The sequence below is a fragment of the Alexandromys fortis genome, unplaced genomic scaffold (assembly GCF_014885135.2).
Source record: "Alexandromys fortis isolate MF-2015 unplaced genomic scaffold, M_Fortis_MF-2015_v1.1 scaffold_25, whole genome shotgun sequence".
NCBI lineage: Eukaryota > Metazoa > Chordata > Mammalia > Rodentia > Cricetidae > Alexandromys > Alexandromys fortis.
In genome coordinates this window covers 13,276,319-13,303,474 of record NW_026067904.1, presented here as the reverse complement: position 1 = coordinate 13,303,474, position 27,156 = coordinate 13,276,319, and the positions used below count along the sequence as shown (strand labels likewise).

The window sequence follows — 27,156 nt, the reverse complement described above, 5'->3', positions numbered from 1 at the left end:
TTTCTATTATAGGATATTAATCTTTGTAAATCATCTATAACTACTCTATACTACCTCTTAACTGAATTATGTAGTTCTATAAATTCAATTTTACAACACCTAACTTTGTTATTTTAAGTTCGGTTGATATAGAGAACATGAAACAGTGAACATTATGTATCTGTATTATTATGTAACATTATGTAGAATCAGTGGTTTGTATGTAGTAGGTATTTACTCCATTTACCAAGTATTGTCTATCAAAATGCCAGGAAATTTTAAAAAATGTACTCTGCCACCGTTATGCTACAACCAGGAAACATGCTCTAACTCTTTTGTCTAGTGCAGACTTGTGCAGAAATTAAGAAACCATATCAGCTGTGGATATACAGTTGAAGAGAGTGGCAGAGAGAGGAGAGAGAGACGGGGAGGAAGAGATGATAGAAAGATGAAAAAGAAGATGGGGAGAGAGAGGAGACTTAGAAATTAGTTAAAAATCTCAGATTTCCTGGTTCTTCTTTGGCTCAGTATAGAATATTAGTGGTTTCTGAAGACAATGAACAAATCAAGGTGGCTTTAGGCAACCTTATGCTGCACAGGTATTTATTCCTATGATGCCTAAGAATTAGAGAGAAAAAAAAACCTATCCTTAATGGCTATCGCTATCATTTTCTTTCACTGTTAGTTGGACAGCCATTTTTTTCAAATAACTCTTCTGATTGCAATTATTTTTTTCCTTATGAGTTTTAATCTAAAATAAATCTGTTTTGCATGTGTGCATGTACGTGTGTGCGTGCCTGTGTGTGTGCCTGTGTGTGCATGTGTGTTCACACATGTGAATGTCGGGGTTTGACATCGGGTATCTTCCTCAGCTGCTCTCCACTTGGATCTTTGAGTCAGAGTCTCTCACTAAGTATGAGTCACTGATTTGGTAAGAATGGCTGATCACCAAGCTCCAGGCACCCTCGTCTCCACATTTACATTAGTGTCAAAGGTTAATGTCAGGTCCTTGCGTTTGTGTAGGAACCTCCCGAGTCCCCAGATAGTTATGATCTCATCACCTATTTCAGCAAGCATTTGAGGTAAGATTTACCTGTTCCTAGGAGAGAAGTTTGCTGCTGTTTAGGATTTAATCTTTCACTAGCACTGTATAACGCTTGTATTCTCTATTCCATCATTTTATTGGTAGGAGCTTTGAGACCGATAAGACAATTTTCTTCTCTAGCCTGCACTAGCGCTCATATTTTCTTTCTACTCTCCTCTAACATAGCTCCAGCTCTTCCAAGAGGATGATTCTGATTTCTACCTCTCAGGGTGATAAGAAAACTAGTGTCTATGGCTAAGGCTTTTTCCCACGTGTTGTATGATGTGTTACATTGACGATTCTATTATATATGTAATAAACAGAACCTTCCATAGGGGAAGAGGTGTGTCAGGAAGGTTACCATACTAAATGGGATCAAGAGGTTGCATGAGGACAAAACTACCTTTAGTTATAATGTCTTGAGACTTAAGAACAATTTTATTAAATCCTTTAATTGGAGGGAGCATGTTCACACACATTCATTTTAATTGAATCCTTAATTTATAGACAGAGTGCTCCATCTAATCCACTCTGAAAAAATAACACACACTGTAATATCCATGTTTAACTGTATTCAAAAAATGCCCAGTCAGGAAGTTCACAGACAGATGGTTCATATCATCCAGTCCCATACCTGCAGACTCCATCAGATCTACCTACTTGGCTTCCTTTTGTCTAGGGGAATGAATTGAAAAACAGGCGTCAAGCTCTCATCTCTACATTCCTTAATCTCTGGTCAGAAGCTCTAATATAAACAATATATTGATGCTTTAATCTTTTTTTTTTCCTAAAAGAAAACTTTCAGATGCCATCCTATGAAGATTCTCTGGGTTTATGTCTTTTTAATGACAAAGCCATCTAGTATGTATTTTCCCTTGGAACAACTGTAGATATATAGGTTTTCATTTTAGCTTACAGGGTTATAAAATTTTAAATGTTTGTGAATAGAAATCATCCAAGGACTGAGTAAAAGTTTGATAAAATATGTGCTTTTTTTTAAAGAACCTTCTTATGCGAGAATATTGAAGATCATTAATCGAAAGACATTTTTGTGTAGATTTTTTTTTAGAATACAAAGATATTTAGATTCTTTTAAAACTTTAATGTAATTTAAAAATGAAACCTAGGTTTGGGTATGTAGCATGAGGGCTTGTTGGGGTTTAAGTGTTTTGTGGCAGGACCTCTTAAAGAGCTGCAGGGTTTTGCAGCTAAAGCTGAGTCAGAAAGCCTCTCTTAAATGAGAGTGCTTGCCTCTAGTGAGCAGAGCCCACCTGAGAGAGTGCTGCTACCAAGAAACCATGTGCAATGCTGTTATTTTGTTCTAGAATACTTCCCAAGCTGTCTCAGGCTTTATGTGGATGCATTTGTCCATGTGGGCACCATTTGTAACATGAGGACTGGCTTGTTGGGGTTTCTGTCCTGCCCAGTACCCCACAGCTGGCAAGCCCCAAAGAAAATCACACACAGGTCTACATAAAGTTATAAACTGATTGGCCCATTAGCTCAGGTTACATATTGGCTTTTGTAGCTTATATTAACCCATTATTCTGATCTATGTTAGCCATGTGACTCAGTACCTTTCACAGTGGGGCATGACACATATTGCTTCTTCGAAGTCAGGGCAGGAGAGGGGGGAATGGGCTTCTTCCTTCCTAGTATTCTCTTGTTCTCTCGCTCCGCCTCTACTTCCTTTCTGGTTGTCCCACCTATACTTCCTGCCTGGCCAATCAGTGATTATTTAAAACATGATTGATAGAAAACAGACAATTATCCTGCACCATGAGTATGTTATGTTTTCATTTTTATTCAATTCTGAAAATTTTTAATTACTTTCTTAACTTCCGTCTTGACTCCTCTTTCATTGAGTAGTGAGTTGCTCAGTTTTCATGAGTTTGCAGCTATCTGTTCTGTTGTAGTTGTGCACAGCGTTAATCCTTTGTGTTTCTTTGAGCACCATGACAGTCGGCATGAACAAGCCCATACAAAACATGACAAAAAATGAGTCAAGAAGAAGGTGGTAGAAAATAGTTGGTATGGAAGACTGTCACAATAACTTTTTCATGGCAAGACTAGATAAACACTAGTCACAAGACTCATGAAAATGGCATCCGAGGGTCTCTGGGGTCCTGTGTTGAAAATCAGCTCTACTGATCAGAACAAAAAAAAATTGCATTAGAAAGTTCGAGATGGGGCTGGAGAGATGGCTCAGTGGTTAAGAGCATTGACTGCTCTTCCAAAGGTCCTGAGTTCAATGCCCAGCAACCACATGGTGGCTCACAACCATCTGTAATGAGGTCTGGTGCCCTCTTCTGGCCTGCAGACATGCAAACAGAATATTGTATACATAATAAATAGAAAGTTCGAGATGAATCTTGAGGAGGTACAAGGTAGAGTGTAGGTAACTTCTGCAGTATGGATCCAAGCTGAGATAAAAGGATAAAAGGGTGCTCTGAGTCAGAGAGTGGCATTCCAAGATGATCTCATGTTGATGTCAGGACCACTGATACTGATTTACTTCGTTTATTCTGTGATGGTGTAAAAAACACCACACAAACAAATATGGAGGACCCCTATGCTCAGCATCAATAGGTCCAAATATAGAGGACTCCTGTGCTCAGTATTGATAAAACTACCAGACCTAAATGATGATGAGAAACATTGATCCATGAGGTACAGAAAAGTGACCCAAAAGAAGAGATTAATGCACTGATTGTAGGTAGAACTTGTAAAAGTAGCACTTGCCAGTTTGCACATCCATTTCATGATGCCTTTGTTAGAAAAGTTCATATCCTAAAACTCAGTTTGCAACTGGCAAAACTCAGAGCTTCATTCTGAAAGTCATAGTTCTGGAAAGCGACTGGTAATGAGGAAAATTCAAGGAGCGGATGGATACACCATCAGTACAAGAATGTTGGATATTTAGATTTTTAATAGGGGTAAATAAAATATTTGTTTGTGAAAAAAAAGAATAAAGATGAAACATGGGTAACCAGGCATCTTTCTGTTCTGTGAGTTTTGTATTTCCCCAGCTCAGCAGAAAGCTGTGACTTAGGCCTTTGCAAGTTCAAATTTTAAAAATGTAGTTAAAAGCTCTTACCTCCTTGTACCTCCCCAGGCATCACCCAGTTCCTAATACTCATGCATGCTAGAAATGGAAACCTTTCAGCTTATAAGACACACACACACACACACACACACACACACACACACACACACAATTGAATGAATTAAACAATCATCGTTCTCATAAAGTCTTGGAATTGCTCTCAGGAAAAAAAAAATAGTAAAATGAACTCCTACAGAGTACACACGAGGAATATGTTGAGTTCTCTCCAGAGAATGGGAGATGCCTTAGTGAAACCTATGTTTGTGTGGACACACATGCCATAGCATGAGGTTCCATGGCATCTCTGGGCTGAGAGCTACATAAATAAGGTTGTAAATGAGCACATAAGTTGGTAATGAGAAGATTTTGAAGACATTTTTTTCATTGCTCTTTTACACACGTATATCTATTTGAAAAAAAAAACACCCTTGTAAAGAGCATATTTTTACTCTCAAAATTCTGTTGTTTGATTAAAATAAAATCTGCCAGTGGTATTTTTTTAAGGATCATCTTATCGTCAAGCACCATCCTTATAAGTAGAGTAAAACATTAATATATATTCTGAGGCATAGCATCAATCGCCATAATAAAAACATGACATTCGAGATAAAGCGTTTGTCTGAGAGCTTTAATTCCTAACTTGCGATCAGGACAAGTGGACCTTCTATAAAATACACAGCATCAGTCTGTGGCTGAGTCAGGAAGCCAAAGCTGCCATGCTAATGAGAAGAAGAAGGATTTGATTTCTAGTTAAAGGAGGCACTGCAAACAGCTAGCTTAACTGAAACATGTTGTCTTTTTTTGTAGACACTGGGGACTGGATAGATGGCTAGATGTGTCTATAAAATTCAGCTGGGAGTGGACCAGGAATTAGAAATTTCCAGAGGTTCGCACCAGGTCACCTCACCAGGCTCTCTCTCTCTCTCTCTCTCTCTCTCTCTCTCTCTCTCTCTCTCTCTCTCTCCTGTGTATCTCCATCTCTTTCTCTTTTGCATAATATTTACCTCAAGCTTGCTGCAGGCTAATGTCTCAATAATTTCCCCTCCTTTCTCAGGTCCTTACCACAAAGGACTTGACTAATGATCCATGGACAAAATGAAGCATTTAAATTTATTCATTAATCATTCATCTCCAGCTCATTGAAAACTTTAAACTTCCACAAAATTAAGATAGAACATTGAGGAGTGATTGAGAGAGACAGCTCTCAGTGAGCTAAAGAAGATCGGTAAACACAAAAACAAAAGTGCATTAGACAGAGTGTCTGAGAGTGTCACATGGGTATAGGCACAGCTACAGTTTACACAAACTTTAAATACTGACTTGCAAAGCCTTTATTTGGGCCAACACGATGGGGAAATCTGGGGAAGCCAGCAGTCACTGTCAACACCGCCAGTAATTATTCTCTCTTCCAATTAACGGTGACATAGATTAATTATCAGATGAGGCAAAGCCAATTGCAATCAGTCACCCAGAGCTGAAATTAGATCGTTCCTGACAGCAGCATGAAAGTCACCTGTTTCATTGTTATGGATTTGCTGCAAGTAGGAGAGTGGCAAAGCATGCTGGGAGGTGAGTGAGCTCTTCGTCCATGGAAGTGTGAAATGGCAAACAGGTGAATGTCCAATTACACTGTTATCTGAACTGTGCGACTTTTCCTGTCTTTTATTCCAGTTTCCGGGATACATTGGTTGTTTGGTTAATCATCTTTTCCACATGAACCATCTGTCAAAGTCTGGAAGAAATCTAAGATGTGTTGCATTAGACTTGAAGATTCCTCCTGTTTAGAAGCAACAAATAAGCCAGATCAATAAGGACTCATTAATTAAGAAAACAGAACACCATTCGGAAGCCATACATGTGGAAAACTTACTAACAATAAAAACCGCAGTGAACGCGATTGCATCTGCTTTTAGGAGATAAACACCCACAAAAGTGTGTCTCCCTTAGCCGTTCTTAAAATTAATGTCAGAATGGCTTTCAGTAGACCACGAATGAGACAAGTGAAGTACAGCCCTGCTTTAGCAATTCATTACCTGTCATCTTTGCCCAGTTTTCATGAATTTCACATAAATGTATCTCACAAAGAAGGTGACATTTGGGTTACTATGATGGCTGTCACTCATCCTTTTTAGTGTGTCCATGATGGGGTGTTTCTACTCATTTCCCAACTATATTTATTTCTAACATTGAATAAAAAGGGAAAGTCTCTCACTCCGATAGAATTTATATTCAAAAGAACAAACACACAACAATACTTCCATAATTAATAACACATGCAATTAAAGTCCAGTGTATTTGTAACAACTAATGCATGCTATAGTTATGTAGCATGCCCCTCACTTCCTCCTTCCAGCTATCAACAGGTACAAAGTCACACACAAAGTTAATTTTGGACAAGCTCAACATTAAAGTTTATTTATTACAAAGGATTTTCATTCTCAAAATGATTTTGTTCACAAAAGAAAAGAATCTTCATATTTTGCTTTGGGTGTTAAGAGTATGTAATATAGATGCATGCCCCGATTTCCAGTGTCAACATGGTCTGCTGACATTCTGAATGCATGTTATAACTGAGCTGTAATACATATAAGTGGTTTTCTGGGTAATTATTACAAACCCCATCCCTCAAGTGCTATTCATAGCCTCGACACCAAGGGCTAAATTACTTTAATTAGCCAAGAAGTGAAATAATCCCTGAAAAGATCTGTTGCTGAATGTCTCAATGCCACCATGAACACATTTTTATAAATAGAGACACAAGGCTATACTTAAGTAGGTATAAAACATCCTCATGGACACTAAGTAAATTAGCTCCATCTTGAGCATGTGGTATGATACATGCTTCTATTAATTCTTATTGGAATTCTTAGATATTTTTTTTTTTGCAAACAGTCACTTAAAATATTTTCCTTTAGAACTGAATCCCCAGGGTTTTTAAGTAAGAGATAACAATACTTGGAATACTTGGTAATTGGATTCGGTTAAGTTGCTCAAGGTGAAGTCATATGAGAGTCATCAAAGGTGGTAAAGAATTTCAGTCAGAATGAAGATTTCATCCGCATGCAGAATACACGCCCAGCTAATGTGCTTGCCTTTGCACGGCGAAAGACAGCCATGCCTTCGTCCTCTTAAGCACATACGCCTTGGTTATTGAGACCACAAACAAGAATGGCAGTAGGGACTTAGATTAGCTCTTTAAACAACGTGCAATCCATAGAAAATATTGACGCGTGATTTTATTCTGAGATCAGCACTAATAGCCCAAATGACTCAGATGGGCACCAATCACAGCTCCTGCGTCTGTGTGGGCCTGTGAAAATGAACACCCTATTACACATACAGGGACACAGAAGTGAACTAACAGTCAATCCAGATTTTAACATTGCACAACAAACTTAACCAGACAAAGTATTGCTTTGATAAGTAGCTACTTATAAATAATGTTGTACGAGTAATACAACGTGTTTTCAGTCTGTGCATCCTAAATTGGCGTTCCAGCTGCATCTGAATAAATGTTAGAGTTTCTAAGGTACTCAGAAAGAGAGCTTCTCCTTAAAGTTGTAGCTCTTTTATATTCAGATTTGTTTGTTTTGGTTAATTAATTTATTATGTGTGTGTATGTGTGTGTGTTTGTGTGTATATATGTTTGCATGCGTATGTATCTGCATGTTTGTGTGTGTGTGTGTCTGTGTATGGGAGGTGTGCATGCCCGGAGACCAGAGTACATCTTGTGGGAATTGTTTTTTTTCTTGCTGTTATATGGGTTCTGGGGATTGGACTCAGGTTGTCAAACTTGGCAGCGAGTGTCTTTACTAACTGAGTCACCCCGACAGCTCCTTATTATGATTTTTACTATTTCCTTAGGAAGTAGAAACATTTTCATGATGAAAATCAGCTAAATCATTAATCTCACTTCCAGCCAATCCCCATATGAGTTTTTTAGAAAAAGAAGCCCACTTTTGAATTAATAAAGTCGGAAAAAATTAAGGCTCATATTTATATGTTTGTATGAAGTTAGGGTATGGCCATAGTTTCAATTTCATTCATAGTTTCAATAATTTCATATTTTCATAGTTTCAATAATCATTTACTAATTTTTGACAACTTTTCTTCCTTTGATTCTTCCAAACTTCATCGTAATATCTTGTGGATGAATGCCAGAGAGCAGTATTTTCTTTCTAAATTAGCAGCCTATTCTTAAGTTGGTAAATTTTTTATGAGGTATTTAAATAATATATATTAGATACATGTGTACATTCATATATACATACATATACACATACACACATATTATAGTTTTCATCAAGTAACACTACTTGGAATGATAATGCTGCCCATAAGAGTCATATTATCAAATAAAACTCCCACTGCCAAGTCTAAGAGTTGTCTAAGGGACTTTAAAATCATATAACCCATTGCCATTGCCTTTGGTTGCCTCCCAGAACTTGAAGGTAAATCCTAGAGCTGAAGATACCACACACACAGGACTTGGAGGACTTGAGCTCAAATTATCTAGAAACTTCCTCTCTGAGGACTGGCCCGCAGAGAGGGAAAGGTCTCTAGAGCTGTCCAGCAGACAATCCTACCTACCAAGCTTAAAATCCCATGGACCACAGCAACAATGAGCATGGCAAGACATCCCCAAGGGTACACTATTGACACAATTACTTTGGGGGTAACTACTAGTAGCTGTCTATGTGTACTTAAGGTCCACTTAATAGGAGGGCATCATCCTTAGTAATGTAGAACTAGCCAGCTATGTGTGACTTGTGAGGTCAGGGGCCCTAGAAGAATACTTACTGCTGCCGTTTCCTTAAACCATTACAATTTCTAACTACATTCTAAATATTTATGTTTATATCCCTAGGCAAATGTAACTTTCACCCCTTATCTAAGAAGTTTCTCTTTTCATATTATGTAGACTATTATGGAAATCCACAACTAGTCAAAATGCATAAAGCAACTGATTGTGAAGTGCTGAACCTTAGTTGACAAATCTACAATACAACTCTTATACCTTAGGTTCAGGGAAAATTCTGGAAGAAGAAATGTGAAGACCATAAGAGCTAGAGGATCAGGATGTTTGCTATAACACAGTGTCTTCTGTCTAGGCCAGGAATACTGCACACCCCCAAAATCTAAACAATATGATACCTTAAATAATACTTGCATAATGATAACACTAGTTGGCAGTGCAACACGAAAGCAGAAATTTTCACAAGGCTCCACAGATGAAGACAGAAACTAATGGCTGTTGAGAAAAAGGAATTAGTTATTTTTCCAGGGTGAGACCCCTGGTAGGTTATCCAATATCAAATGGTTATTCATTAAAAAATATATACTAGCAATGTATGGACTCAGTAGGCTTTGTTTACACACACACACACACATTCTCTCTCTCTCTCTCTCTCTCTCTCTCTCTCTCTCTCTCTCTCTTTCTCTCTCTCTTTCTCTCTCTCTCTCTCACACACACACACACAGAGCAGTCATGAGTTTGGGAGGGAGTGGTGAGGACACAGGAGGGATTAGAAGGGAAGAGTTTGTGGTGGAAATCATGTAACTACAGCCTGCATGTATGAAATTCTTACAAAATAAAACATTTAAATTAGATAGAAGCCTGAATACAGCCCAGAAAACATTCACATAATCCATGGCAGAGTTATTATTATTGTGGGGAATAAGGCATCATGTGCAATGTCTGCCCAAACTGGTGCTGGGAAAGCTGCCTTGCCTAAATTGCTCCCATTTTGTATATTCTCCAATGTTTAATTAGAAGTAGAGGACACCTTTGAGTTATATTGTACGTTACACTGAGGAATAAAGATAGAGATGAGAATAAAGGATGTTTACCTGACTTTTAAAATGTGGAAGTTTCTTCACACACACAAAAAAAAATGATCAGAAAAATTAAAAGCAGAATCAAACTTAAATTATAATTATAAGCTTTTGGATTTGCTTTCTAGAGTATTCTTATGAAGATCCTTAGGAAGTTTAAGAGTGAAAAATGTTCTCTTTGGCAGTGATTGGAGCATAGTAGATACTCCATAAGTATTCAGAGGGCAGGGCATGACATTTTTCTCTGTGTGTGCTTTTCCTGAGTTCGGGACTGAATACCGTGCCTTGTGTATGTGGAGGGAATGACATGGCATTTGGAACGACAGTGAAGTACTCGCTTTGGAGGCCGAAGGGGAACTCCTTCAGTTCAACATTTTCTTTTCCTTCTTTTTTTTTTTCAATTCTGAAAGACATTTACAAAGTTGCTTTAGCTCTCAGTCCCAAGGGCAAGACAGAACTTAACTCCACAGATCAGTAATGTGACATGCAATTAATGCTCTATGAGCCGTTTGCCAGAATAGAGTTCGGTGGTCATCATTTAAAACACAGCAATGATAATTGCAATTGAGAGCTGATTTCTAGATTTGAGATTATACTTCATTTTTAAAGCATGATTGTGCTCATTTCTGAGTTCTCCTATAAGCTGAGCATGCCTGTTCACAGGAACAGAATGGAAAAATGATTAATGTGGGCAACAATTAATTAGGTAAACAATATATTTTTAACTTTTACATATTTGAAAATTTCATACATGAGTACAGTGTTTTTACATCATTTCCACCCTTTCTTCTCCTCCTCCCATTCCTTCCCCCAACACTCTCAGATCCGTGGCTTCTATAATTATTTTATGTATGTATGTATGTGTATAAAACCTTCTGAGTCTGTTTAATGTTGCTCTTATGTAAAAAAGTTTAACGCTGACCACTTGGAATTGGAGAGCCTATTGGGGGCTCTTCCCTGGGGAAAACTGACTTTTCTTCTCTCAGCAGACACTGATTGCCTATAGATTTTCATCTAAGGATAGGGCCTTGTGAAATTTCTCCCATTCTCACTGGTATTTCAAATGGTCATTAAGATGATCTTGTGTAGGTGACCACATTGTTGTGAGTTTGTCAGTTCGCTTTCTGGGTCCTATATTGAAGATACTATCTTGCAGCAGGCATCCAGGTCCTCTGCCTCTTACCATCTTTCTACCTCGTCTTCTGCAGCGTCTCCTGGGTCTCCCATGTCCAGGCTAGGCTGTGGTGTACTAACTGGGCTGTGGATCTCACAGCCACTTATTCCCTGCATTTTCACCGAGAGCAATGGCAAAGCAAGATTTTTCAGAGACATTGTTTTGAAGAAAGGGCAACCCCCTCTCAGCCTCTCTCTTTCCCTCCTTGTCTCCTCTTCCTCTCCATCTCTTCTTTTCGCAGTTTCACTCTTTCTTTAAGGAATTCTTATACAGCTCAGGATGCTGGGCTCTAACTTCAGCCCCCGTCCCCACCCCAGTCTCCTCAGTGCTGGGATTACAAGCATGTACCACCACTTCGGACCAATTTTAGTAACTCTTTAGAGGTTTTATTACATAGACTTAAGAAGAAAGCAGGGATCACTTTTCAGCTGCAGTGATCAAATGAGCAAGCAATCCCCAAAAACCTTTCTTAAAGGAGTCTGAGATACACCACCTCATTTCCTTTCTATTTATGTTCAGGGTGATACTTGTCTTCCTGGATGGGAGTAGTACCAGTGTCCAGAGATGTACAGACCTTAGGCCAAACTTCTGAGTCAGAGAAAAACTCAGCATGACCCAAGCTCTGAGGTGGGGCAGAGATCTGGACATATGATCTACTGCTTGACATTTCTGGATTCTACATTCATGATTCTGAATACATTGTCACGATTGTGTGATCACAGTGATGAATAGACTTACCTTAAAAAACACCTAATTTCATAGTGTAAAACCAACTAAACTCTTCACAAGAATTTGGTACAGTGACCTTAGTACAGTATTTTAAAAAAAAAATTATTGATGGTAGATATAAGATTTCCTTCATCAAAACAGCTTCCTGCTCCAATTTTCCACTTACCATACAAGCTAAACGATTCAGGGATGAGTTTAGCTCCTAGTCCTTTGTTTTCTCCTAACACAGTGCTCAGTTTTGGCATTTCTAACTATTCCAATCATCTTTTGTCCTGGAGTTTTAGGAGCATGTGTGGCCATGCCTAGTCCGCCATCCACAACTTGTTGCTCTCACAGTGACATCTCGGTGATGACCAGCAAACATGCCCTGAGCATCACTCTGGAACACTAGGATGGGAAGCAGATGCAGTTTGACAGACATCCCACTTCCAGATCAATCTCCCCAGCTCTCTAAGTGAGGTGTGATCACTGTAAATCTTTTCAGCTGTTGATTTATATTGTAATTAAGGCAGAGGAGAAGCACACACAAGGCCAGAAGCAGAGAAGTAGCATACATTTTTCATGGAAAGTTTCTCCCTCTCTAAGTCAGAGCACAGGGGAGTATTAGGAAAAAATGTGAGGAGCTGGTCGCTGTGGCACGAGGAAATGGTAAGTCGCCTGCGTTTTCTCTGTGTATTCCAGTTGATCTTTCAAAAGCAAATGGTGAATTGATCTCATAGCTTATAGAAGCAATATTTCAGTGTCAGAGGCTTTTACTCTTTTATTTGAATCAAATTATCTCTCAGTGCATTTCAGTGGAAGTTTGTTAAGGAGACAAGGCAGCCATCAGCACTTCTCTGTGCACCCTTGCAGAGATGAGGGGGGGGGAGGTGACCTGGCCTGTGCATGCAGATCAGACCTTCTGAAGGGATGAAAGAAGTGGAGACTGCATGGCTGAATGGTTCCAAAGAAAGAAAACTGTTACTTTTGTCTTTTTTAAAAAATGCAATGTTATTAGATTCTTGGCCCTGGAGTATTCATAAGAAACATAATATTGATAGATTTTTAAGCACTTTTCAAATACTACAAGATTTCAAAACAAAGTAAGTTAAGATGGGAAGAGGAATGCAGTTGTGGGCCTTCCACTTGCTGGGTTCGGGCAGTCTGAAGGAGGATGGGGAACCTATATATCAAGGCTGTATTCTGGAATGTGGTATAACATTACTTAAGCTAAGAATGAAAATAATATCTTTCACACCACAGTAAATGACTAAGGGGAAGTGACACCTTAATTTCATGTATACAATGCATTGATAGTTTAAACAAGAAGAAGGCTGTTTATCCTAAATAAATATAAACCAAGACAAAAAGTGCTTTGACTACCCCATTTTATCCCATTAGAAGTGAGGGATCTTCTCCTGTCACTCACGGAAGAGAATCGGTGCTACTGATCTTGCTAGGTTTTGCAAGTGTTTGTGAGCAGGAGACAATCTGAGGGAGTAATTGTCTGTTCTCTCGGGAAGTGAAGGCTTTTTACCTAGAACTGGACACAAAGGTCAACTTTCCTCCAAATTAATCCCATAAATAAAATAATATGCTAATTTCCCCTCATATTTATCGCTAATTTAATTAGCAGTTTAATCCCACTTTTATTTTGCCTCTCTGAAGCAAGAGGAATGCTGTTTGTTCATTTGAGAAAAAAAGCAAATGTTTTGTGGTAAAAAAATTTAAATACTGGATAATATGTGCCATTTCTAGAGAAATATAGTACAATAGTATATAAAATGATTTCATATAATGTGAAAATTTAAGAAGAAATTATATTGTTTTAAAATTCCACATTTCTAAAATTTATTATCTCCTTCATCTCTTATAGGGCATCATCCAATAAATACCCATTAGACACAATCAGAAAAGACTACTTGATGCGAAGAAAAGAAACAAAAAAAAATTAAAATCTTAGCTGGGAATGGTGGTAGACATCCACAATCCTGGAACACAGGAGGCTGAGATAGGAGGGCTGTATTTTCCAGGCTAGCCCAGGCTACATTGGAATGCTACATTGCAAAAGACCAAAGCAAAACAAAGCAAACTAACCAACCAGGCAAACCCTTGACCAACCTACTGACCAACCAGTCACCCACCCACCCATTCACCAACCAACCAACAAAACAAACAACCGAGTTCCCTGGATCTTGTTGTTAGCATTTAGTCCTTATTCAGGCACACTAGTTTGTGTCTAGGATATTTCTTCTATTTCAGTGGAAACTATTTTGGTGAAAAGTAGAAAAGTAATAGGTTTTTTTTTTCCCAGGAAAATCTCTCTCCCTAAATAGTAGAGCTCAATATACGGTTTGATCTCAAGCAACATGTAAATAGCAAGTTTAGCAACATATAGTGTAGACACTGATATGGCTACAGAAGGAAGATTTTGAGGAAGGGCAGCACCGTGACTGGGTGAGAGCCCAAGAATATCTTACAATAAATTCTGACCTATAGACAGAGAAAAAAAAAACAGAAAACAAACAAAAAAAACCCCACGAAGCTACTTAGAGAACAAGGAATAAATAAGCACCCCTAGAGGTTCAAGGCAATAAATGTGAATGGTAAGGTGGGTCAGCATCACCTAGGGCTTTCAAAGGTGTGTTTGAAGGAAAATGACTATTGGCATCTCTCAGCAAGGATATGGAGCCACTGGAGCAGGATTCAAGGTGGATATGAGCTACTTGGACCCTAGGGATGGGGTGTGAGCTGCATGAACCCGAGGGGTGGAGTGTGAGCTGCATGGACCCTAGGGATGGAGTGTGAGCTGCATGGACCCGAGGGGTGGAGTGTGAGCTACTTGGACTCTAGGGATGGAGTGTGAGCTGGAATATAAACTGCATGGACCCTAGCAGATGAGGTAGACGCCATGAACACTAGAGATGGAGTATGAGTCCCATCAAGATAGGATGCACGATTGGTTTTCATCTCACTAGAACTGTTGCAATAAAGATCACTTGCCTTTGATAAAAACTTGTGCACTTTATTTAGGGATGAATTCTCACAGGTTAAAGAGCACCATCTCCAGGAAGCACAGACAGTGCCATAATTTTTGGAAATTGTTTTTCCTTTATTGTAAATTATAAGTTGAAGGTGTTCTGGACTGCAGAAATGAGTTTTCCCCCGTGTTAGTGGTTATATGTTCTACACAATTAAAGATTTCACTAACCATCAAACTATATTATTAATCAAAGATTTGTTGCCACAGTTTAGACCTTGGTGACATAAATGTTTTCTCCTTCCATTACTTCATTTTTCACAATAACCCCTCGGCCTTCACTCTTTATTAAATAATACATGACTACAAAAACATATTGAAATTCTCAATAATTTTGTTTGTAATACGTTTCTGCATTGTGTGCTATGAGGCTGCTGAGGACTCAAACAATGAATTTATGCTACCAGCTGTTCTAGTCTGTACAGGGTGGAGCCCGTTTTTTCGGAGGAAATTTAGGGCTTTTACAATAGTAGAAAACTTTATGTGAAAGGTGGCTCTGCACAGTTCCTGGCTTGTACTGTCCAGCATAGAAAGAAGCCTGGGAAACTGGATTTTTGATGTCATGGCACCTGGTCAGACCTCCCAGTGGTTCCGCAGCTTAATTGTTGTGTGAGAGGAGCATGTCTAGAGATGAGATTGGGAAGGGAGAGGGGAAGCTCATGATGACAGTTATTGCATGCAAAGGCTGTCTGTTGTCTGTGATGAGAGCTCATCCATAGCCCTCCATTGGGGGATCACTAACCCAGTAGGGAATTTTCAGTTGTAACATGTGCATACAAGTTCCTGTTACTTGTTACTGACCCTGTAATAATACTCACATACCGTCCTCTAGAGGTTATGTGCTTTTCACAGCTCTGCTTTGGAACCATATCCACTACCATATGACAATGTCCGGAACTATCTTTACTTTCAATATTGGATAAAAAACAGCATAAACAGTAATTGTTTTATTACTCATATTAACCTTGAATTTGTTTAGATTATGCCAAGTGATTAATCAACACAAATGAAAGAGACTTGTTACTGCTGAATTTGTTTGAAAATGTTTATTGGTTACTGTTTTGTCTCTTGGTGACAGGACTGGTTCATAAATTGTGAGTGTCACATGTTTTTTCTTTTCTTTTTGAGCCCATATGTATGTGTGTGTGTGTGGCACATTTATTCATGTGAGTGTGTTCTTATGTACATTAAGATGTTCACTTGTGTGTGGAGGTTGAATTTCAACATTGTGTGTGTCTCTCTCTTAATCACATGACAGTCTTGATAGAGGGTTTCACAGTTTTTGATACAGGGATTCACTGAGCCTGAATTTCATTGTGAGTTAAGCTGGCTGGCCAGTGAACTCTAGAATGCAGTTGTTTCTGCCTCTGTACCCCTGGAGTTACAGATGTGTGCCGTCACACCTGGCTTTTTACACATGGGTGCTGGGGATCTAGACTTGTTCCTAATACTTGTATTTTGTTGACTAAGCAATCTCCTCAGGAACACCGACCTATTTTTCTCTTAACCTGGTAAAAGTCTCTTTTTAATAAATATATAGCTCCATTCTTACACCTCAGATTTTGCTCCATTGATCTATTGGCATATCCTGATCAAATTTTACATTAAAAAATCATTACAGCTTTATAATAAATCTTGAAATAATGTATTTGAAAGACTTAATTATTTCCAAAGTTTTGTTATTTGTTTATTTATTTACTTATTTATTTGTATTCTATCCTTTGTCTTATAAATTTTAAAATAAGCTTGTTGAAAGTGTCTCAGGTTCTTTATTTGGGGTTCCCTTAGATTTTTAAGTTTCTTTTTGTAAATTATAATTTTTTTAAAGATAGGAAAGACAGCCATGATTTAAAACAAAAAACTTATTTTCTTCGTTCTCTTTGAGGAATTCAAAACTCATATATGAGGTAGGTTGGAGACATCATTTGTTAACTAGTTCCTTTCTTTAAAGTGCCCCCTTCTCTGCCATTCATCATGGAAATCTTTATTTGTTATGTCTTCAAATTTACTATTTTTAATGCAACATTAAATCTGCCATCAATATCATTTTATATATTGTTTAACTTAGCCATTACCATTCTTAACTCTAGACTCAACTTGAGTGTTTTTTACACCTCCCAGGTCTATGGAATACAGCTGTAACTGTTTAATGTCCTCCCTGGCTAAATCTACTAAAGTAATTTGATTTTTTTTTTAGTCTGGCTCTTATAACTTGCTAGAAATCAAATATCATTAGAAAAGATACATGAAGAAAAGAGAAGGGCTCCTTAATGTGGAGTATTAATGGGTTTCATGTGTTAGAAAACAAAACAAAACAAAACAAATCAGCTTCTTTTTCCACATAATCCATTTTTTTTGCAGCCATTCCAAGTTGATGGTAGCAAAGACAAAATTGCTAAATGACATAAGTATGTATTTATGAATTTTCACAGAATCTATACAAAAAGAGCTGCAGTCTTTAGACACAGCTTGGACTTAGTGGTATTTGCGTTGTATGTGAATGTTAAGAGAACTTGCAAATGCACCCAATACCGTCAAATCTTTAGAATGCAATATCAAAGTTGAATGAATATTGTCTTGCTCACCAAAAATAAGCAAAAAGTGCCATGGTTAGCATTGTAGAAGAAGTTGATTTACATGTCTTAGTAAGTGCATCTTTCTTTATAGGGATTCTTATCATCTCTCTTCAAAAATACTTAACAGAATTGAAGTTTGAAAGGATCCTTCCATGGTGTAATCCAGACAAGCAAGGTTTAGCTAGTGTTTTGGAACTGTGACAGCAAATAAAATGCTTTCCTGTGTCGCCAGGGACCGAGAGTGCTACTTTACAACTTGCTGCCAGAGTATAATGGCTCCTTAATTTCTCAAGACAGACAACAAATGTGCCTAAAAACAAGTCTTTGTAAAGGCTTGCGATAGTCAGCATCCTATTGCTGTGAAGAGACGCTGCGACCAAGGCAACTCTTAGACACACGGTTAACTGGGCGCTTGCTTACAGTTCTCATTATCATCTTGGCAGGGAGCATGGCAGCATGCATGGCACTGAGGAGTTGGCTCAGAGTTAGCAGGAGAGAGGGGGTTAAAACCTCAGAGCCCACCCACAGTGACACACTTCCTCCAACAAGGCCACACCTCTTAATACTTCTCAAATATTCCACTTCTTGGTGACTAAGCATTCAAACCTATGAGCCTGTGGAGGCCATTCCTACTCAAAGCAGCACAAAGACACATGACATTTAGTTGTTTTAAATGCTCCTCTAAGGAATTATGCAGTCAATTATGCACAGCCCTCATCTTTGTATAGGTTTCAGATATTTCTGTTTGGTACTGTTATCTTTCCCTCTTCCCTCCCTTTTTTCCTTCCTCCCCACCTTCTTTCTTCTTCTTCCTTGTTTTGTTTCCCTCTAATGCTACCAGTTACCTCAAGACTGGGCTCTTTGTACTTTACATGGACCTACAGACACTGCATACTTGGTAGTGGCTAGTTAATGTTGCAATTCCAATCTGTGCACGCTCTAGGTCTTAGCACTTTATCCTGTTCTGGATATTCCCTGTCCTCCTCTCTTTTCTGTGGCTTTAATTTATTGTACCACATTGACATTACCTCCTTTTTAAAAATCAGAAATAATGTTTTTTTCTTTAAGATCAGAAACTGAATAAGATTTATATCTATAATACCTGCTTTTTAAAATTCATAAAATTTCTAGTTTTAGCTTCCTCTCCCTCTTTTCAAATCTTTTTCATATCTCAGTATTTTCAGGATATTTAGAAATAATCTCCCTGTCACTGGAATACTTATTTCACAGCCCTTTTAATTTGTTCCATTTGAATTTGTTCTTTGGCATCTATTCACAGTTTCTTGGTGTTCTATCATGTCTTTGGTCAACATTTATTGGCACACTTGAATTATCTGAAGGTTCAGTAATAGGCATTTCCTACTCTTTTTTCTAATAAACTGTTTATATTTTCAAATTCCTTTATTAACATCCAGTCATCATTCTATTTCTGGTACATATTTAAATGATCTGTATTTACTTTTATTTATTGCCTATTTTACCTATGTCTTATCACTGATGTCTGTGAACGAGTTAAGTATATGCTCAGAGTATTTGGTTTTTAAATGTCAACATTTTAATTTAGGTTTGATTTTGCTTTTATTCTTTGATAGTTTTATAGATGCACATAATGAATTTTAGTTGTTTTCTCCACTTACAACTGTTTTTAAATGAGAATGACTGAGAAACATTCATGTGTTCTTATTTAATAATGCCAGATGTGTAGAAGAATTTTCAAGTCTCTGATGTTGCCTATGCAAGGATTTCTTATGTAGGAGATGCTTATCTCTGACATTGGAAATTCAAAATGAATTTTGGTGCGTTATTTGGAAGTTTGAATTACTTTTTGAGCTTCACACTCAACTATGAAATGTAGCATAAAGTATTTATGCTCTACTGGTTTAAGCCGGTGTCATACATCAAAAGATACAGTGCAGTTGAATAGTCACCTAATATAACAGAGGCCACAAGTGTGGAGCATCTCTTACCACAGTGAGTTAAGATTTTTTTAAAAAAAAAAAAAACAACCCACAAGCTTCAGGGTTGCTACAGAAAAAGCAGCTTGCTTCTTTTATTCCCCCAATGACAAAATTAAAAACCACTGATCTAAATAAGGGGGCCTGGGCTTCTATTACATTGTGGCCAAAGATGACTTGGGGAAGAAAGGGTTTATTTTGGCTCAGGAACGCAAGGCAGGAACTGAAGCAGAGACCATGGAAGAACAGTACTTGTGGGCTTGCTCCCCATGACTCACTCAGATTGCTTTCTTATGCCACTCAGTCACACCTGCCCAGGGGCAGCACTGCTCCCAGTGGGCTGGGGCCTTCACATCAATTATACTTTGTTCTTATAGTCCTTTCTCTGGACTGTCCTCTCCAACCAGTCTCCTATTTCTGGTCTTCTTACTCCTCCCAGATAGTTCTCCCTCGTGCATTAATTGCTCACATACCTTATCACCCTACCTCATTGTCCTCTCCCTTTAGGTTTCACCTACTCCCTCATAATCTAATTATATTTTTATTTCATATTATATATGGATATAAATATACATATTCACATATGTAAATTTAAATATAGCTCTTGCATATGAAAGAAATTGTGATGTTTGTCTTTGTCTGGCTTATTTCACTTATCATAATAATGTGTCTGCTATTCAATTTTGTATGAGTGCCAAATTTCATTTTTATTTACAGCTGAGTAAAAGTCCAGCATGTATTTGCCATATGTCTTCTTTACTCGTTCATTTGTTGAATTCATTCATTGAAACCATCTAGACTGGTTTCAGAACTTAGTTATTGTGAACAGTGTAGCAGTAAGCATGGTGTGCAAACATCTCTGTGATATGCTGCCTTAGAGGCCTTCAGATACCCGGGAGTGATAAAGCTGGATCCCCAAGTAAATGTAAGTTAAAACTACATTAAGATTCCACCCAGACACAACAGTTATCATCAAGAAAGCAGATGGCAGGTAGGGAGGTTAGGGAGACTGGAGAGGAATTGGGGTAGGAAAAATATGATCAAAATATATTATATACAAAAATAATAAATAAAAATATTCAAATACTAAAAAAGTTTTTAAAAAGAAAGCAAATGACAACAAACACCAGTGAGAATGTGGGGGAAAGAGTGACCCTTATACAATGTTGCTACTGTTGCTACGTGTGTGCACCGCTGCTACGTGTGTGCACTGCTGCTACGTGTGTGCACCGCTGCTACGTGTGTGCACTGCTGCTACGTGTGTGCACCGCTGCTACGTGTGTGCACTGCTGCTACGTGTGTGCACCGCTGCTACGTGTGTGCACCGCTACTATGTGTGTGCATTGCTGCTATGTGTGTTCACTGCTGCTACGTGTGTGTACTACTACAGTTATGATGTAAATATGCATGGAAATTCTTCAAAAAGATCATATCTTCTTAAATGGCTACATTGTTAGATATATTCAACATTTCTTCTTTTTCCTTTCATTCTGCAGCAAATCCACAAAATAAAATTCTGCCCTCTCTCTCTCCACCTTCCCCCATATCTAAAAAATAAAGTACAGCTGCCTGTAATAACAGGCTTATCTGGGAATAGTTCAGACCAAGATTCAGAAAATATGGGATTTGAATCTGGCTACACTTCATGTGAGTCATGCCACATATATTTATTTTTGTACGTGTGTGTTTTGTCTGCATGTGTTATGAATACCACATGCGGACTTGGTGCTCACAGAGGCCAGAAGGGGGCACCGGCTCCCCTGGAGCTGTAATTGCAGATGGAGGGAGACGCCATGTGGATGCTGGAAACTACACCTATAGCAATCTTCTGCAAACGCTCTTAACTCCTGACCCACATGTCCAAACTCTGCAAGTTAATGTATTTATTACATTTTCCTGACATGATATTCCTTCCTAGGATGCTGGTGACAGCTAAATTAAAATAAATAGAAATTACGATGATAAAGTGCTACATATATGGAGCCCCTCGGTGATGCTCAAATTTCTCACCCTCCCTCCATGCTCTGTGTGGAGCTGTCTGCAGACTCCTCCAGCTCCTCACAAAATAGCCTGTGGCTTCACTGACAAGGCTCATGCAGGGAGTGATTTCTTACCAAAAAAAAAAAAAAAAAAAAAAAAAAAAAAGGAAAGAATTGTTTCTTTCCCAAGTGAACTTTCTTAATGAAAGGGAAATATAACAGGGATAAGACATATTTGCTGTAGCACGCTTAGCTATTAGAATCTTCCAGAATGAGAATGTTTCTGAAAGAGGGAAAAAATTCAAAAGGGAGAGAAGTGATAGGGAAAATTGGCAGTTTTGATACCGTAAAGATAACATTTTATAATTCAACCTTAGACCCAGATTTTGACTTTTGAATGAATCTGTTGGCTGAGAAGGTTTTGATCCCCAAATGTGGCAAGATGCCAGCTGGCAACTCTCAGGGCTAAATGCTGAGATGCCCCCAGTTTTCAACAAGAAACGCGCATTTAGTTTATCCCAAATAAACAAGGCCTGGGCTGATCACGCCACAGTCGTCCAGTGTTTGTTCTGAACTGTGCTTAAAGGCCTGCAAGATGAAAACTGACTTGTGGAAGGAATTGCAATCCTATGCTGTGTTCACGGTGCTGTGGATGTTTCTTGTCTTTTTTCTTTTCTCCTTCCTTCCTTCCTTCCTTCCTTCCTTCCTTCCTTCCTTCCTTCCTTCCTTCCTTCCTTCTTTCCTTCTCTTCCTTTTTCCGGGACTAGCTCTTCAAAATGAGACTTGCTGTTTCAAAACCACAACGTGACATTCACAGGCATTTGAACCTAAAGAGGTGCAGGTTGGGGGAAATGACGGGGAATTTGAATATGCAGTCCTCCTCTCCTCTGTGGGTTCTGTGTTTGTGCATTTAACCAACTGTAAATCAAAAGTGTTTGAGGAAAATACATCTCTGCTGTTCATGTAAAGGCTTTTTGCTGATTGCTGTTCTCTAAATAACACAACATAATGACTATGCATATAGATAGCACTCATATTTTACCAGATATCACAACTTAAAGCCTACAGGAGTGGGTGCTAGTCTATGTACCAATGCTGTGCCTATAAACAAGGGACGTAGGCATCTCTGAGTGTTGGTATGCTGGGATGGGATGCCTTAGAACTAATCTTCCATGGATGTTGAGGGATGAACGCACTAAAGTACAGTTTAAAAAGTCTGGGATCCTTACACTCATCATTAACTAATTTGGCCCATTTCCTTAATGCTTCAATTTCACTTTTGCAACATTAGGATATTAATGTGTTGAATGTCTTAGTGTAGGTTTTTTTTTTTTTTTTTTTTTTTTTTTTGTAAGAAATTTGCCAAAGGAATTGAATCAGGATAGTGAAGAGCGGTGCACACTCTCTAATGCCGCAGTAGCATCCGTGTTGTTGCTGGGGTGGCTGGTCTGACTCCCTGCAGGTAGGGACAGTTGCCTTCCAAAAGAGACCCCTGAGCGGTGTGTTACACAAATGAAATGTGATTATCTTTGTGCATAGTATAGTCTGATTTGGAACAAGACTTTAGGTCTAATATAAAGATCCGTCAAATCAATCATCCAGATAAGCTTCTGTGGCCCCAAACTCCTAATTTAAAAATGTTGATAAATGAAGTAGCTCTTTAGTTAATAAATGAAGTATCTCTTTAGTTGTCCTTCGTCAGCAACATTCATTTTAATGGAAAGTGAGTTTACAGGGTTACATGATTGAACTACTGAGCCACGTCAGTGTTGGCAAATGATGGGCTAAATTATTGATGTTACACACTAATGAATTCTGATGAGAAATAAAACACAGACATTACGTTTCAAGTGGTTCATAATTATTTTTGTACTTTAAAAGCAATTTTATTCTTTTTCCAAATCATACGGGTTCTGTAAAACAAAAACACAGTTAGTGATTAAACTGAAATTATTGAGTTTGTGGCAAAGAAAAAAAAAACCTTCACTATTGCAAGTTTTCCTTTCTGGGAGGATAATGATATTCACACTAGGTTTCTGATTTCCTATATGCTTCTGGGAAAAGATAATTAAATTAAATGTCTAAATTTTAAAACTCCAGTCTTTTAAGAAGAGAATCTGCTTTGAAACTATGGATGATGTTCGAATAGACGTACTTATGTGCACGCTTACTGTAGTTGTGCTGAAATACTGCCATCCATTTGGGAGGAACACACAGAGGGCTTTCCATGAACTAGCTTTGTCTGAGAAAAAGTTATCTTCAAATACATGGTGTGGAATAAAGTTGTAACATTGTAAAACAGCGACTGTCTGAAGCAGGCAGCATCAGGAAGTCATGTCTGAAGCTGGCCCAGAGTTCATTAAGGAACAAAGAGGTCTATACGATGTCCTTCAATAGTTCCTTGTGACACAGCAGTGTCCACCTGAGATCTCAATTGTATAAGCCCATGATATTTCTCTTTTTCCACTAAGGGTTAATTTAAGAGTAGGATGACTCAAATCTGGAAGTTTGAAGAGATCAAAGGCCAGATTTTAAAGTTAAGAGGGATTAGGCGTAGAAATCAGTGGGCTCAGCTCAAAACATCATCAGTCAACTGTTAGCCCTGAGTCTTTGCACAAGCACCCCAACTATCGTTTTGCCTTTTTACCCCATCGTGGGGTCAGCAGAATCTCTTCTGCTGTGAGGCTCGGGGTGAGTGCATCACCAAGAACAGACCAGGGCTTCTTGCATCTGATATTTTATTGTCTTTGTTTGCCTGGACTTGACTTCATTTCAGGGAAAGCCTAATCATGGCTTTGGAAAATACTCTAAACACAGATATTCCAAGTTAAGGTGTTGCTATTATATTTGCTTTTCTTCAATGAGAGTATACGCATAATTCTTTAAAATGATCAAAAACCCAACAACAAATCTCCTTCCATTCTGTGGATTGATAGGATATGCAACTTATCACAGTTTGAGGAGAGAGAGAGAGAGAGAGAGAGAGAGAGAGAGAGAGAGAGAGAGAGAGAGAGCGCTTTATCTTAGCTCTGTAAGGTTCTATTCCCTTCCTCAGGTTTACCGAGTCACTCTCTTCATTGCCCTGAATGCTCTGTCATCAGTGATCCCAAGATAAACTTGGTATTGTGTATACCGAGGCTGCTCTTCCAATTTTTCTTTTTCTTTAATTTCCATCTTTATCTTTTACTCTTGTTATCACGGTGCCGCTTATTGTTGTAGAATCCTGATACTTTTAAGTGAAAAATTGTGTGTCCAGGTTAATCTCCCATCAAAGCAGCATCATTATGTCATGATGATGCTAAGTTGTATGAAAAATACCTATTGGATACGCTCCATTAGTCACTAATTTTCAAACTCAAAGTTGAGGAACTCATCTCCCCCACAGCACTGACATGGCTCCTCCACTTGAATAATGGGCTGCTGACATAAGAGTGAATTAAACAACTTAAAGTGCTGTTTCCTTTGTTGTTGCCAAGTATGAACCTAAGACTTGTAATATGTAGCTTTCTAATAAAAGCAATGAGAAAAAAAGGACAGAGAAATTAATTAATAACATGTGACTTTGATTAGATCTTTTTTTATTACCTCTCTGATGTATTATATTGGTATGTCTGTGGAAACAATGCATTTTCATCTTAGATATCAACATCGGAATTACACTATTACATCATCTGTCTTCAAATGGGAGATGTGGATCTATCATCGTTACCCACAGGCACTCTAGATGTTGCCAGATAAAACATTTCTACTGTCTGGAGAGATGTTAGAGTCTTAAGTTCCATGGCAAAGGTAGTTAAGAAGAATCTAAGAACTGCACCATGGAGTTGAAGGAGAATGGAGGCACTCTGAGATGGAACAGGAAACAAGAAGGTGTTGTTTCAGGGGCTGAAGAGGAACACCAGAAAACTGATGGGAGAATTTAACATCAGAGTCAGCATATAAAGGATAAATTGGGCTGGGTTACACTAGCAATCAAGAGCTTAATTTCCTTATGTACCCAGGATATTCCCAGGATCTCTCTTGGGTTCTCAGTGCCGATTGCTAAATTAGGTATTAATTAAGCAATGGAGATATTCCATCAGGGGGACCCACTGGTGACATGGCCTTGATCATTCCCCTAACCTCATTTTGCACTTTTCTCTACCCAAGGCTCTGCTCACAGAGACCATCATATCCACACTCAACAAACCAATGACTTTACCCAATATGAATTTCCAGTTTCACCATATGAGGTTCATCTTACTTGGGCTGTCTTAATTTTGTTAAAAACATCATCTGATATCATATGATTTATCTCATAATTAATTTTCAGAAGTGACCTACATTATTTAGGGGATTTCCCTACAAATATCTCCTATTTATTTTTAATCTTTACATTGTGACAAAGAATATCCATTACTATCCTGATTATCTAACACGTTTAGAGAGTCGTGTTATGACCTAGCACACTGCACTTTGAAACGTTCCATGTGTACCACAGCAGACACATTTCTAGCTATCTTTGAGTGGGGTATCCTCCACAACTGTTCGGTCAATCCAGTTTTCTGATGGAGTCCTACAAATCTTCCATGGTTTGAGGGTTTAAAAATTGTCATGTTCTGTTTATTACAGAGAGGCAAACATCGTGACATCACACCGTAAATGAGATCCTTTTATTTCTACTTTAAGCTTTCTTAGCATATGGACTATATATTTTAAACCTTTTTATTAGATGCATACATATTCAGGATTGTTATGGATATTTGTTATTTGACTAATTCCTTCTATTTAGGGGGAGACCCTCTTTATTCCTGACATTATTTACAATTCTGAGGGGTTTATTTTCATCTGCTTCTATTATGCTTAGTGTTGGTAGCATGCATTTTTTATTCTTTCGTTTCCAAGAATTTTCACATTTGTCATTACAGACATTACAAAACTTAATGACATTTTTCTATTGTGACTACATCTATTTTTCAATTGGAGTTTTTATTCTATCTATATCTAATATAAATTTAGTAGTTTTGGGTTTAGGGTCACTGTTTTTTTTTATTTTCACCATATTTGACTAATATTTTGAGTCAATTTATTTCTGTTTTTTTCTTCCTTCTTGTAGGTTAATCAAATACGTTTCAGTATTCTGTGCTAGTTTTTCTATTGGTACTTTTGCTTTATCTTCGTGTTACCGCTTTCTATTTTGGGTGTGGGGATTACAATAAGACTCAGTAAGTGTCACTGAGATTCTGTCAAGGTAACATCATACTATTTCATATCAAATTTAAGAAGCAGACCAGAACACCTCTACCTCTCCTTCCATGCTTCATGCGACGGCTGCCATTTATGCTGCATTCATAGATAGATGCTACAAATCCTAAACCATGCTGGGAGCTTCAGTATTTAAATAAATTAAAATTTAAAAGTGTTTGCTTTTTTTTTTTTTGGTTATATTTGACCTCACTACTTTCTTCAGGTTTAGATTTTAGTTTTCTTCCCAGATTTTTGGCTGTTTTCAAAAATCATTTTTTGAGGTTTGCTCTACTTTTAGACAACAATTGCAGGAAATGTGAATATGATTTGGAGAAAGATACATACCAACATGTATAACTCAATAAAAACAGTAAAAATCCATAACTGTTGTACAGAATAATTCACTTAAACATTTGCAAGAAAATTTAAAATTATATAAAGAAAAATGTCATTGGCAGATCATTTGATGAACCATTTATCAGAGCTTTTGAGTA

General features: G+C 38.0%; 1 protein-coding gene across 1 annotated transcript in view; it reads right to left on the bottom strand.

The window, feature by feature from the left end:
- Nucleotides 1–5,865: 5,865 nt before the first annotated feature.
- Nucleotides 5,866–27,156, bottom strand: part of Ccdc178 (coiled-coil domain containing 178) — a 374,856-nt gene continuing 353,565 nt past the window's right edge. The window contains exon 20 of the mRNA XM_050134843.1: nt 5,866–5,946. Within this exon, the coding sequence (XP_049990800.1) occupies nt 5,866–5,946 (81 nt within the window). The remainder of the gene's footprint in view (nt 5,947–27,156) is intronic.